The following is a 12,802-nucleotide window of genomic DNA, read 5'->3' as shown; positions in this document are numbered from 1 at the left end:
GTCCAATGCGGGAATTACAGTCTCTAACAGGTGGGGCACAGTGGTTGAAGGCAAGAGTGGGTGGGGAGCCAGGTTTGCCGCACACTCCTTCCGCTGTCTGCGCTTGGTTTCTACATGCTCTCGGCGACGAGACTGGAGGTGCTCAGCGCGCTCCCGGATGCTCTGCCTCCACTTTGGACGGTCTTGGGCAAGGGATTCCCAGGTAGCGGTGGGGAAGTTACACTATCAAGAAGGCTTTGAGGGTGTCCTTGAAGCATTTCCTCTGCCCACCTGGGGCTCGCTTGCCATGTAGGAGTTCCGAGTCGTGCACCTGCTTAGGGAGTCTCGTGTCAGACATGCGGACAGTGTGGCCTGCCCAACGGAGCTGGTCGAGTGTGGTCAGTGCTTCGATGCTGGCCTGAGCGAGAACACTGACGTTAGTGCGTCTACCCTCCCAGTGGATTTGCAGGATCTTGCAGAGGTAGTGCAGGTGGTACTTCTCCAGCGCTTTGAGGTGCCTGCTGTATGTCTCTGAGCCATATAGGAGGACAGGTATCACAGTCAACCGTGAGGGACTATGGAGCATCCTCCTCCATTTCGGCTGCCCCCAAAAGTTTGTCACCGTCCTCCGCCTGCTCCACGACGACATGCAAGCCGTGATCTTGACCAACGGATCCACCACAGACACAATCCATGTCTGGACCGGGGTCAAGCAGGGCTGCGTCATTGCACCAACGCTCTGCTCGATCTTCCTAGCTGCAATGCTCCATCTCACCATCAACAAGTTCCCCGCTGGAATGGAACTAATCAGCAAGCAGTCCCTCAAATTCGAGGAAAACTTGCTTCCACTCCAAAAATGAGTTCTTAGGTGACTGAACAGTCCAATATGGGAATTACAGTCTCTGTCACAGGTGGGACAGAGTCGTTGGAGGAAAGGGTGGGTGGGACTGGTTTGCCACACACTCCTTCCGCTGCCTGCGCTTGATTTCTGCATGCTCTCGGCGATGAGACTAAATTACATCTACAGCATTACCACTGTCTATTCTCTGTTACCTCAGCATCCAAGGATGCATCCCATCCACCACTGGGGACTTATCTACTTTAAGTACCTCCTCTATCAATTTTTATCCCATCCAGCATCTCCACTACCTCCTCTCAAGTTTACAAATTTAAAACGTTGTTTAATAGAATGTATTTTAATGCTTTAACAAAATACATGCATGTAACATGACAAGTCTATTTAGATTTTATCTTGGGCAATTGTATTTAGGGAATAGAGGAAAAAAAATGATAATGTATAGTATCAATGCAAAAGAAATGAACTATTTTACCTAAAATTATAAAATGCACAAAAGTTGTTTGGCAATTTTTTTTTTAAAGCGAATGATCAACCAGTAAATAAGTTATTTTTTAGCGTTCAGGGATCAATCGGGATGAAGAGAGTGACACGCCACATCTCCAACTGGCAGAAGGAGAAGCTCCAGAAGCACGAGTTTGAGGAATCTCGTTCTGAGCCCAACCCGCGCATGCTCGAGGTTCTGAGCCCAGCCTGGGGTGCGCATGCTCGAGGCTCCGAGCCCGGCCTGCGCTGCACATGCTCCCAGCCCAGTCTGGGGTGCTCCAGGCTCCGAGCCCGGGCATATTCCAGGCTCCCAGTCCGGCCTGCGCATGCTCCAAACCGGGCCTGGACTACGCATGCCCCACACTCCCAGCCCGGCTTCGACTGCGCGTACTCCAGGTTCCCAGCCCGCGCATGCTCGAGCTTCTGAGCCCGGCCTGGGGTGCGCATGCTCCAGACTCCCAGCTTATTTAAAAAGCTGGTTTCCTCCGTCGAACAGGCTCGGTTCGGTCTGCCAGCCGGATCACTCACCCTCATTCCCGCCACCGGCAGAAAGCAGGCGGCGAACCAGGCCGAGAGGTTATTAAACTAAACGGAGAACAAGTCTCCTCCCTCCCCAACCGGCACTCGGGGGAAGGAGGGGGGGGACACATACACCGAATCCGAGGCTAACCACCCTCAGTTCCAGAATAATCGCGGGTCACACCAACAGACATTATTATTATAATAATGATGAGAAGGATGAGGATTGTTTACCCGAATTAAATTCTGGAATGGAAGCCTGGTATTCGGAGCCCACTCGCATTCCAACATCTGTAATAACCAACAAAAAAACCCGAAAAAACACACATTAGGACGATTCAAAATAAACAAGGAAACAAACGGCGTCGAGCTACCGACACCGAATAATTGGGATTTGAAGAATCCAAGGGCTACAAGTGAAGTTTGATTATTTTTTTTCGCCACAGAGAGTTCGAGGCTACCACCGTGCTCGTCGTCACTGCCGCTCTCTTCGGAATAGTGTCCATTGGAAGAGGCGCCCGCGGGGCTCTTGGTGCCGTTCGATCGGCCTTTGCCCAGGTATTCCGACCCTTTCTCCATCATCCCAGGCATTGCGAATCCAATTGTAGCTCGGCGGGGTTGGGGGAAGACGACAAGCTGGCAGCGAGAGAGTGCGGGCTCGGCGCGGCGCGGCCGGAGCTCCAGGAGCTGAGCGCTGGCACAGAGCTCACAACAAGTCCCGGCCGGCCAGCGCCTGCCCCAGCGCCAGAGCCAGTAACACTCCGCCCCTCCGCCCCCCACACAGACCACTCCTCCCGCTACAGCAACCTCGCCCCTCCCTTGCCTTCCATTCGCGCAAAGGCATTGTTGCACCACTCCTTTCCCTTTCCCTTCCCACTCTCCTCTCGGACTCTTTCTCCCCCGCCCCCAACCTACTGCGGAGGACAGAGCTGTCACAGCGCCCATCAGCGGTGAAACGGTCGTTAAACAAAAAGCACAAAAGATTACGCTGATTTAACTTGCAAGGGCTTCCACTCTTGCATACCAACCAAAATTATATCTATGTGTGTGCATGGTTACTAATTCAACTTCATAAACAAATGTAGCAGTCCCAGCATTATTTCAAGGAATATATATATCGCTTCTAACAGAACAGTGTTACGTGCGGTGTAAATTCTCCACATTTGTATGAAGGGAATGGAAAATCAGATTAAAAAATAAATTAAAGGTGTAAAACTGCGACTGAAAAGGTACAGAATAAGAAAAAAGTAATAATACGGCATTGAAATTTAGAGAATTGGAATGCTTTCAGTGTACTCGAGATCAATTGGGACAGCATAAAAAACAAATAAACTAGAAAAATAAAAAATTGGATTTATATAGCGCCTTTCACGACTACCGAACATCTCAAAGCGCTTTCCAGCCAATAAAGTACTTTTGAAGTGTAGCCACTGTTGGAATGCAGCAACAGGGCAGCCAATTTGCGCACAAGCAGGCTCCCACACACAGCAATGTGATAATGACCAGATACTTTATGTTGATTGAGGGATAAATATTGGCCAGGACATGGGGATAACTCCCCAGCTCTTCTTCAAAATAGTGTCATGGGATCTTTTACATCCACTTGAGAGAGCAGACGGGGCCTCGGTTTAGCGTCTCATCCGAAAGATGGCACCTCCAACAGTGCAGTGCTTGTAGTGCTCCCTCAGCACTGCACTGGAGTTTTGAGCTCAAGTCCCTGGAGTGGGATTTGAACCCACAAACTTCTGACTCAGAGGCAAGAGTGCTACCCACTGAGATACAACTGACCTAGCTCTTTAAAGGAATTTACCTGTACTATCAAACTGACATGCCACTGTTTATATTAGCTACCAAATATATAAAAGTTTTGCATGTAGCACACATTTTGTCCACTACACTTAAATTGTACCAATCTTGTTTGTCACAAAAATTATTGTATTTTATTAAGGCCAACCTCAATAGAAAGTGTGATTGTCCTTGTGTAGAAACAAGTCTTTAACATGTAGGATTTGGGTAGCAGTAAATGTGCCCGTAAATTGGGTTTTTCAAAGTTGGGGCACCTAAAATGTAGCAAATATTAGATAGCTAATAGTTTCACATTTACACACTAATAAAAGAGGGCAAAGTCACCATACATTGGACTCAATTTTGCTCAAAGCTGCTTTTTGGCAGAGTTACGCCTGTTTTTCTAAGCTAGAACAACTGCAAAGATAAATGTGCCAATTTTCCCAGCTCTATTTTTCAAAATTGGCGCTGCGCAGCCTGTCCAGTAGCCTCGCGGGGTGGAGCCTACTGTCTGCACCAAAAAAATAATGCCGCCCTTTCTGCGCATGCATGGAAAAAAAGGACGTTTTTGACGTGATTCCTATAGGCGCACATGCGCAGTACTGCTTCCGATCTGCAATCGGCCATTTTTAAAGAGCCAATTGTGTGTGAGAGAATGTTGAGTGCTGTGTGAGAACTGTAATTATCATTGGAAAAATCGGAGCTGCAATACAAGATGCAACATGGCGCCAGGCCCAAGAATTTCTTACAGGATGAAGTGGAGGCACTAGTTACTGTGATTGAGGGCAGATGGCAGGAGCTGGACACAAACAGAGGTCACATAAAAATTCCACCCAAAGAACATAAGAAATAGGAGCAGTAGTAGGCCATTTGGCCCCTCGAGCCTGCTCCGCCATTCAATAAGATCATGGCTGATCTGATCATGGACTCAGCTTCACTTCCCTGCCCGCTCCCCATAACCCTTTACTCCCATATCGCCCAAAAATCTGTCTATCTCCGTGTTAAATATATTCAATGATCCAGCCTCCACAGCTCTCTGGGGCAGAGCATTCCATAGATTTACAACCCTCTGAGAGAAGAAATTCCTCCTTATCTCAGTTTTAAATGGGCGGCCCCTTATTCTGAGACTATGACCCTAGTTTTAGTTTCCCCTATGAGTGGAAATATCCTTTCTGCATTCACCTTGTTGAGCCCCCTCATTATCTAATAAGTTTCAATAAGATCACCTCTCATTCTTCTGAACTCCAATGTGTATAGGCCCAACCAACTCAACCTATCTTCATAAGTCAACCTCCTCATCTCAAGAATCAACCTAGTGAACCTTCTCTGAGCAGCCTCCAATGCAAGTATATCCTGCCTTAAATACGGAGACCAAAATTGTACGCAGTACTCTAGGTGTGGCCTCACCAATACCCTGACAGTTGTAGCAGGATTTCTCTGCTTTTATACTCTATCCCCCTTGCAATAAAGGCCAACTTTCCATTTGCCGTCCTGATTACTTGCTGTACCTGCATACTAATTTTTTGTGTTTCATGCACAAGGACCCCCAGGTCTCTCTGTACTGCAGCACTTGGCAATTTTTCTCCGTTTGAATTATAATTTGCTTCTCTATGTTTTCTGCCAAAGTAGATAACTTCACATTTTCCCACATTCTACTCCATATCTGCCAAATTTTTGCTCACTCACTTGCCCACTTATATAGCCTGTCTATATCCCTTTGCAGATTTTTTGTGTCCTCACAATTTGCTTTCCCACCCATCTTTGTATCATCAACAAACTTGGCTACATTACACTCGGTCCCTTCACCCAAGTCATTAATCTAGATTGTAAATAGTTGAGGACCCAACATTAATCCCTGCGGCACTCCACTAGTCACTGTTTGTCACCCGGAAAATTAACCATTTATCCCGACTCTCTGTTTTCTGTTAGTTAGCCAATCCTCTATCCATGCTAATATATTATCCTAACCCCTGAACTTTTATCTTGTGCAGTAACCTTTTATGTGACACCTTATCGAATGCCATCTGGAAATCCAAATACACCACATTCACTGGTTCCCCCTTATCCACCCTGCTCGTTACATCCTTCAAGAACTCAAGTAAATTTGTCAAACATGATTTCCTTTTCATAAAACCATGCTGACTGCTTGATTGAATCATGCTTTTCCAAATGTCCCGTTGCTGCTTCCTTAAAAATGGCCCTTCAAATGAGCTTGCTGCCTGTGCTGTGTGAGCCTACTCATGCCATCCTGCCCCCTCCTATGCTGCTAACCATTTGTCTGTTCTGTTATATTTTGCAGAACTTAAGGCCAACCCTGACGAGGCTGAAGCCGATGCAGAAGATGCTTCAAACGCGGACGAGCCTGAAGAGGGGAACATCTTCCAATCCTACCCTCCAGACCAAGAGCATGGGGATGAGGGGGAGGGGGAGGGGATGGATGAAGTCCCCACTGTTGTACTCACTTTGGAGGCGGTGCAGGTGCCGCTCATTGAGGTGCTAGCCCCTTCCCTGAGTAGTGGTTTTGAGTGTTGGTGGGACATTTCCTGGTTTCCCACCATCCGAGGCTGAGGATTCCAGTGGGGTGCAGTGAGGTACACGCAGGGCCCTACCGTCCGAGGCTGCAGGTCCCAGTGGGATGCAGCAAGGCACACCCAGGGCCCTACCATCCGAGGCTGCGGGTCCTAGTGGGGTGCTGCGAGGCACACCCAGGGTGAGGAGGTGGAGGAGAGCTCGACTGCGCTCTCCTGAGGTGCAGGATCTAACAGACGTGGTTCAGATGATGGCAATGAGTGCGGAGAGCAATGACTTTACGCGATCACTCCTGGACACCATCAGTAGCGTGGGTGATGAGGTATCGCGACTGTCGGGGGAAGTAACAACACTCTCACGAGAAATGGGAATGCTGTCCGGGAACATGAGGGAGGGAATATCTCAGTCAGCTGAAACCATGTCGGTGCACATGAGGGAAGGAATGTCATAGGTAGCTGATATGCTGTCAGTGAACTTGAGGGAGGGAATGTCACAGGTAGTTCAAACACTCTCAGTGAACATGAGGGAGGGAATGTTGCAGGTAGTTGAGACACTGTTGGTGAACATGAGGGTGGGCATGTCACAGGTAGTTGAGGCACTGGCAGCGAACATGAGAGAGGGAATGTTGGAGGTAGTTGAGACACTGTCAGGGCATGAGGGAGGGAATTTTAGAGTTAGCTGCTGCAATAAGGGAACATGCCCAATCCCCGCGTCCATTGACAGAATCAACTGCCACTCTCACTCCATCCCCAGACCAGCCTCTGAAGAGCCCCATAGCCAGGCCCTCCACATTGCCGCCTGCCCCCCCACCCCGATCAACAGGTGCGCATTACCCGAGATGTTAGAAAGAATAAGCTTGGTACCAACCCGAGAAATACTGCACCATCGCCTGCGGGCAGGGGTGGTGGAGTCACCAAGACCAAATGCGGCGGGCGGTCTTAGAATAAGATGGAGGAGAGATAGGTGTAGCCTTTCTTTGCTGCTGTTATTATTATTGTTGTTGTTACTGTTGTAACTGTTGTTCTCAAATTAAAAGTTTTTTGTAAGTTATGTAAATTTACAAGTTTAAAAGTTAGTAAGTGATCTTAAAGTTTTTAAGTGATCTTAGAGTTTGTAAGTGATCTTAAGTGAAAACTTCAAAATTTGATACAAGAATATGTTTATTAAAATTAAATATAAACAAATATTTGTTAAACTTTTGAATAAAATATATATTAAATTATAACTGAATCATTTACATTATTTGTTCCATTATTAACACAACTTTTGGAATTCAAGAAGAATCATTTCCATTGTTTGTTTGATTATTAACACAACTTTTGAAGTAAACAAGAATCACTTCCATCACTTGTTCCATTAACACAACACAGCATTATGGAACAGGTCCATACAGTAAACATGGTCCATGTGGAATAGTTGTTACTGAGCCTTCAGGCAGCAAAGTGTTCATGGATGAGCTGCTGGCATAAGGCTCGGGCAATCGTTAAAGGGGCATGACGACACACTCTCCTCCGCCGTCGTGCTCCGGGTTCAGATAGTTGCATGGCTTCCTCATCCTCCTCCTCGTCATCTGCCTCTTCCTCATCATTAACATCAGCCACTCTCACCACAGGTGGGTCTTCTACTACCATCTGCTGTTGCATCATGATGGCTAAGTTATGCAGCATGCAGCACACAACAGTGAACTGACTGACAATATCAGGGGAGTATTGCAAGTAGCCTTCGGAATGGTCCAGGCATCAGAAACATGCCAATGGTCCTCTCTATTATGCTGCGCATCGCAATGTGCGACATGTTGTGTTCCCGGTCAGCTTCCGTCCAGGTTATGCGTAGGGGCGTCATGAGCCAGGTGGAGAGGCCGTACCCTTTGCCTCCCAGTAGCTAGCTCTTCCTTTCTGCCTGCTGCTAAAACATGGCAGATATAACGCTCTTGTGTAGAATGAATGCATCATGGGTGCTCCCAGGGTATCTTGCATGAACTGACATGATGCGATGCATGCCATCACACACAAGCTGCACATTAATGGAGTGCAAGCCTTTTCTGTTCCTGTACATCTCAGAATCCTCCAGAGGTGCTCGCAAGGTGATGTGGGCACAATCAATGCAGCTCTGTACCTTGGGGAAGCCAGCAATCCTGGAGAAGCCCACAGCCCTGTCATGGATTGCTTGGGCGGTCATGGGTAAGTTTATGTAGTCATTCCTCTGCGCATATAGTGCAGCAATCACCTGCCGAATGCAGACATGTGTTGCATGTTGAGAAAGGGTGCACACATCCTCAGTTGTAGCTTGGAAGGATCCGGATGCATTGAATAAAAGTCCAACTGTAACCTTCACTTCAACTGACAAATCAGTCCTCCTGATGCTTCTCGGTTGCAGGTCTGCTTTCACCAACTCACAGATCTCAGTTACAACTTCTTTGCGGAAATGCAGCCTTCTGACACAGTCTGCATCACTCAGGTGCAGGTACGACCACCCGTCTTGATATACCCGATGTGGGTAAGACCTTCTGACCATCACCCTACGGGCTCCTCATGTGATGACGTCGAATCAATTGTCTGCTCCGTAGCACCATGATGCAAAAGGCTTGTGAAAGGTATGGCATTGTCAGTGTTGCCCCCATGCTTAAATTTTACCTTTGCAAGAAGCTCAAAAGCAGCAGGCAGGCAGGACAAGGTTCTTTGTTCTCTCTCCCCACAGGTCTGTATGAACCACACCCAGGTCTGAGCAGGCGCAGTGATCGGGAATCCCCCAACCCCCCGGGCTATGTTTGCTGCGTAGTGCAGTCTTGTGATGCCTTCCGATCGCCTTCCACAGCCCTCCGCCCACCCGGGCTTGATTTGATGGGTAGTGCAGGCTTCTGATGTCTTCCAATCGCCTTCCACAGCACCCAACATCCCCCCTCCCCCCCCCAGGCTTCTTTTGCAGCCCCTGTGTCCGGGCGAGGGACCGATTCTGCCGGCCGCGCTCCAACCCTCAAGCCCTGTTTGCAGACGTTTGGTGGTGGTGTGTGAGTTGAAAGAATATGAAAAATTACAGAATTCCATCAAACTTCCAGTTACTGCATTATAAGGTTAAAAAAAAAATCTTTATTATGTATATTTACATCTTCTTGACTCCCACCAAAACTTCACTGAGAAACAATGGCGTCTTTCTGCGCCAATTTCTCAATGTGCGCTGCTTTTTCTTAATTCACCAGAAGGTTTTTCGGGAGTGGTCAGATACGCCGACCTAGCAGAATTTTTTTTGGCAAACTTCCATAATTGACAAAAACTGGCGCAGATATCGGGTTACAGCCCCTATGACGTAAAAAAACCCCTAAAAATATCGTAACTAACTCAATTACACTGGCTCAATTTCCTTGGGAAAACTTTAATTTTTTAACTTACGCCAAAAAAAGTGGCACACACCAAAAAAACAGCGCAAATCACTGGGGAAAATTGAGCCCATTATCAATGAGTTAACTGCAGCTACAGAAATATTGTGATTATAATTAAAATGTCATGGGGTTAGAACTTCCACTTTTTTTGCATGCTTAACGCCCACTTAACACCCATTTTACTGCTGAAATGATGTATAATGCCCAGATATCGCCCATTTAGCCACAAAATGGAAACTGGCGGGCATTTTTCGGAAACTTATCGCTGAGCGTTACTTTCCCCATGTGCTTAACGCCGGGAAAAAATAATACCGCCCGCCCACTTTTTTTGAGCGGAATCATCAGAATGGGTGAAATCAATGGGCATAATAACGCCGAGATTCAATAATACCGCCCGCCCACTTTTTTTTGTCGTAAAGAGCATATTTACCGAAACTAGCAGCCATGAGATCGCCCAGCATCACTTTCACCACCTCGCACACATATCGTCCACAATATCACTCGGCCAAAAAAACGCCCAGAAAAAGTGGAACTAGCGGAACTAATCACAGCGTTATGGAGGCCATGTTCTACATCACATGTCGCATCCTTTAAAAGGCTGCTGTGCTTCAACCTCGGGGAGTTCGGTTGTACTCTGGAGGTCGTTCGAGTTGATGTGAACATCTATGCAAACATCTTGACTGATATGTCCTTACTATACAGTATAAATGCACACGAGGCCCATACTTGATAGAAGGTCACTCTGTGACCAGTAACCTTTATTAGCCAGCACTGAAGTGATGAGGGTGGATGGAGCTTCCCCTTTTATATCTGAAACTCCAGGTTAGGAGTGTCTCCCACAAGTTCGCCTCCTGTGGTCAGTGTTCTCAAGGTATACGACTTAGGTCAGTTTATACATGGGTTACAATGACAGTTGAACACATGACATCACCTCCCTCCCAAAGTCTTATTGGGATCGCAGGTTAATCTCTCTGGTGGTTTACGCTCCCTTGTAGAGCGCCTGAGTTGGGGCTCCAGTTGTTGGGCGCTGGCCTGAGTGTCTGCTGTTTGCGGTGCCTCAGGCCTGTCCGGACTGCCCACAGTGACTGGGCTCTCCTCCACTTGGTTCCTATGTTCGGTCACCTGTGTAGGAGTGAACTCTACATCGTGTTCTTCCTCTGCTTCTTCGATGTGGTTGCTGATCCTCCTTTTTGTTTGATCCACGTGTTTGCGGCAGATTGGTCCATTGGTAAGTTTAACTACCAAAACCCTATTCCCCTCTTTGGCAATCACAGTGCCTGCGAGCCATTTAGGCCCTGCAGCGTAGTTGAGGACAAAGACAGGGTTATTGACATCAATACATCGCGCCCTCGCATTCCCGTCATGGTAGTCACATTGTGACTGGCGCCTGCTCGCAACAATTTCTTTCATGGTGGGGTGTATAAGGGATAACCTGGTTTTGAGCGTCCTTTTCATTAGCAGCTCTTGGGTGGGACCCCTGTGAGCGAGTGTGGTTGGGATCTATTGGCCAACAGGAGGTGTGATAAGCGGCTTTGTAGGGAACCCCCTTGGATTCTGAGCATCCCCTGTTTGATTATCTGCACTGCTTGTTCCGCCTGGCCGTTTGAGGCCAGCTTGAACGGTGCCGTTCTGACATGGTTGATACCATTTCCTACCATGAAGTCCTGAAATTCAATACTTGTAAAGCATGGGCCATTGTCGCTGACCAAGACGTCCGGTAGACCATGGGCGCGAACATTGCCCGTAGACTTTCTACCATGGCAGAGGATGTGCTTGAATTGAGAATGTCACACTCGATCCATTTGGAGTAGGCGTCTACTACAACCAAAAACATTTTTCCCATGAAAGGACCTGCGTAGTCCACATGGATGCATAACCATGGCTTGGCGGGCCAGGACCAGGGGCTAAGGGGGGCTTCCCTGGGCGCATTGCCCAGCTGGGCACACATGTTGCACCTGCAAACAGAAAGTTAAAGGTCTGCATCTATCCCTGGCCACCAAACGTGTGACCTGGCAATTGCCTTCATCATGACAATGCCCGGGTGCTCATTGTGGAGTTCTCTGATGAACATCTCTCTGCCCATATGGGGCATCACTACTCGGTTTCCCCATAGTAGGGAATTGGCCTGAATCGAGAGTTCATCCTTGCGCCTGTGAAATGGTTTGAATTCCTCAGGGCATGCCCCGTACGTGGCTGCACGGTTCCCATTCAGGACACATTTCTTGACTAAAGACAGTAGCGGGTCTCCATTTGTCCAGACTTTAATCTGACGGGCCGTCACGGGTGAGCCTTCGCTTTCAAAAGCTTCAACAGCCATGACCATCTCAGCAGCGTGCTCGGTTGCCCCCTCGGTGGTGGCTAGTGGGAGCCTGCTGAGTGCATCGGCGCAGTTTTCAGTGCCCGGTCTGTGCTGAATTGTATAGTCATAGGCGGCTAACGTGAGTGCCCACCTCTGTATGCGGGTCGATGCATTTGCCGAAAGGGATGTTAGGGGTTTGTGATCTGTCTCCAGCTCAAATTTCCTGCCAAACAGGTACTGGTGCATTTTTCTTTACAGCATATACACATGCAAGCGCTTCCTTTTCTACCATCCCGTAGCCCCTTTCTGCCTGGGACAGACTCCTGGAGGCATAAGCTACCGGCTGTAACTGACCCTTGGCATTAACATGCTGCAACACACACCTGACCCCATAGGACGACGCGTCGCAGGGTAAAACAAGTTTCTTACATGGGTCATATAGCGTTAACAGATTGTTGGAGCAGAACAAATTTCGTGCTCTATCAAAAGCCCTTTCCCGGCTATCCCCCCAGACCCATTCGCGACCTTTGCGTAGGAGCACATGTAGCGGCTCTAACAGCATGCTCAATTTGGGAAGAAGGTTACCAAAATAGTTCAGGAGCCCCAGAAACGAACGCATCTCCGTCGTGTTATGGGGTCTGGGTGCTCTCTGGATCGCTTCTGTTTTGGACGCAGTAGGGCTGATCCCGTCTGCTGCTACCCTCACCCCCAGAAATTCTACCTCTGGAGCTAGGAAGACGGACTTCACATTTTTCAGTCGCAGCCCTACCCGGTCCAGTCTGCGTAGCACCTCCTCCAGGTTGCGGAGGTTCTTAAGTATCACAACCCGTGATGAGGATGTCGTCTTGAAAAACCACTGTCCTTGGAATAGACTTGAGGAGGCGTTCCATATTTTGTTGAAAGATCGCGGCAGCCGAGCGAATCCCGAACGGATATCTGTTGTACTCAAACAACCCCTTGTGTGTCGTGATGG

General features: G+C 48.2%; 1 protein-coding gene across 3 annotated transcripts in view; it reads right to left on the bottom strand.

The window, feature by feature from the left end:
* The window catches only part of LOC139273080 (REST corepressor 3-like), a 75,972-nt gene extending 73,374 nt beyond the window's left edge, over positions 1-2,598 (bottom strand). For 2 of the 3 annotated variants that reach the window (XM_070889414.1, XM_070889416.1), the window contains exons 1-2: positions 2,302-2,598; positions 2,075-2,131 (exon numbers count right to left, since the gene is read on the bottom strand). In XM_070889414.1, coding sequence (XP_070745515.1) covers positions 2,075-2,131; positions 2,302-2,431 — 187 coding nt within the window. In that variant the 5' untranslated portion in view covers positions 2,432-2,598. The remainder of the gene's footprint in view (positions 1-2,074; positions 2,132-2,301) is intronic. The other variant, XM_070889415.1, reaches the window with a different exon arrangement.
* Positions 2,599-12,802: the final 10,204 nt, after the last annotated feature.

Source organism: Pristiophorus japonicus, chromosome 9, assembly GCF_044704955.1.
Source record: "Pristiophorus japonicus isolate sPriJap1 chromosome 9, sPriJap1.hap1, whole genome shotgun sequence".
NCBI classification, from domain to species: domain Eukaryota; kingdom Metazoa; phylum Chordata; class Chondrichthyes; family Pristiophoridae; genus Pristiophorus; species Pristiophorus japonicus.
The sequence above is the reverse complement of the archived record's forward strand: the minus strand, read 5'-3'. Positions and strand labels throughout refer to the sequence as shown.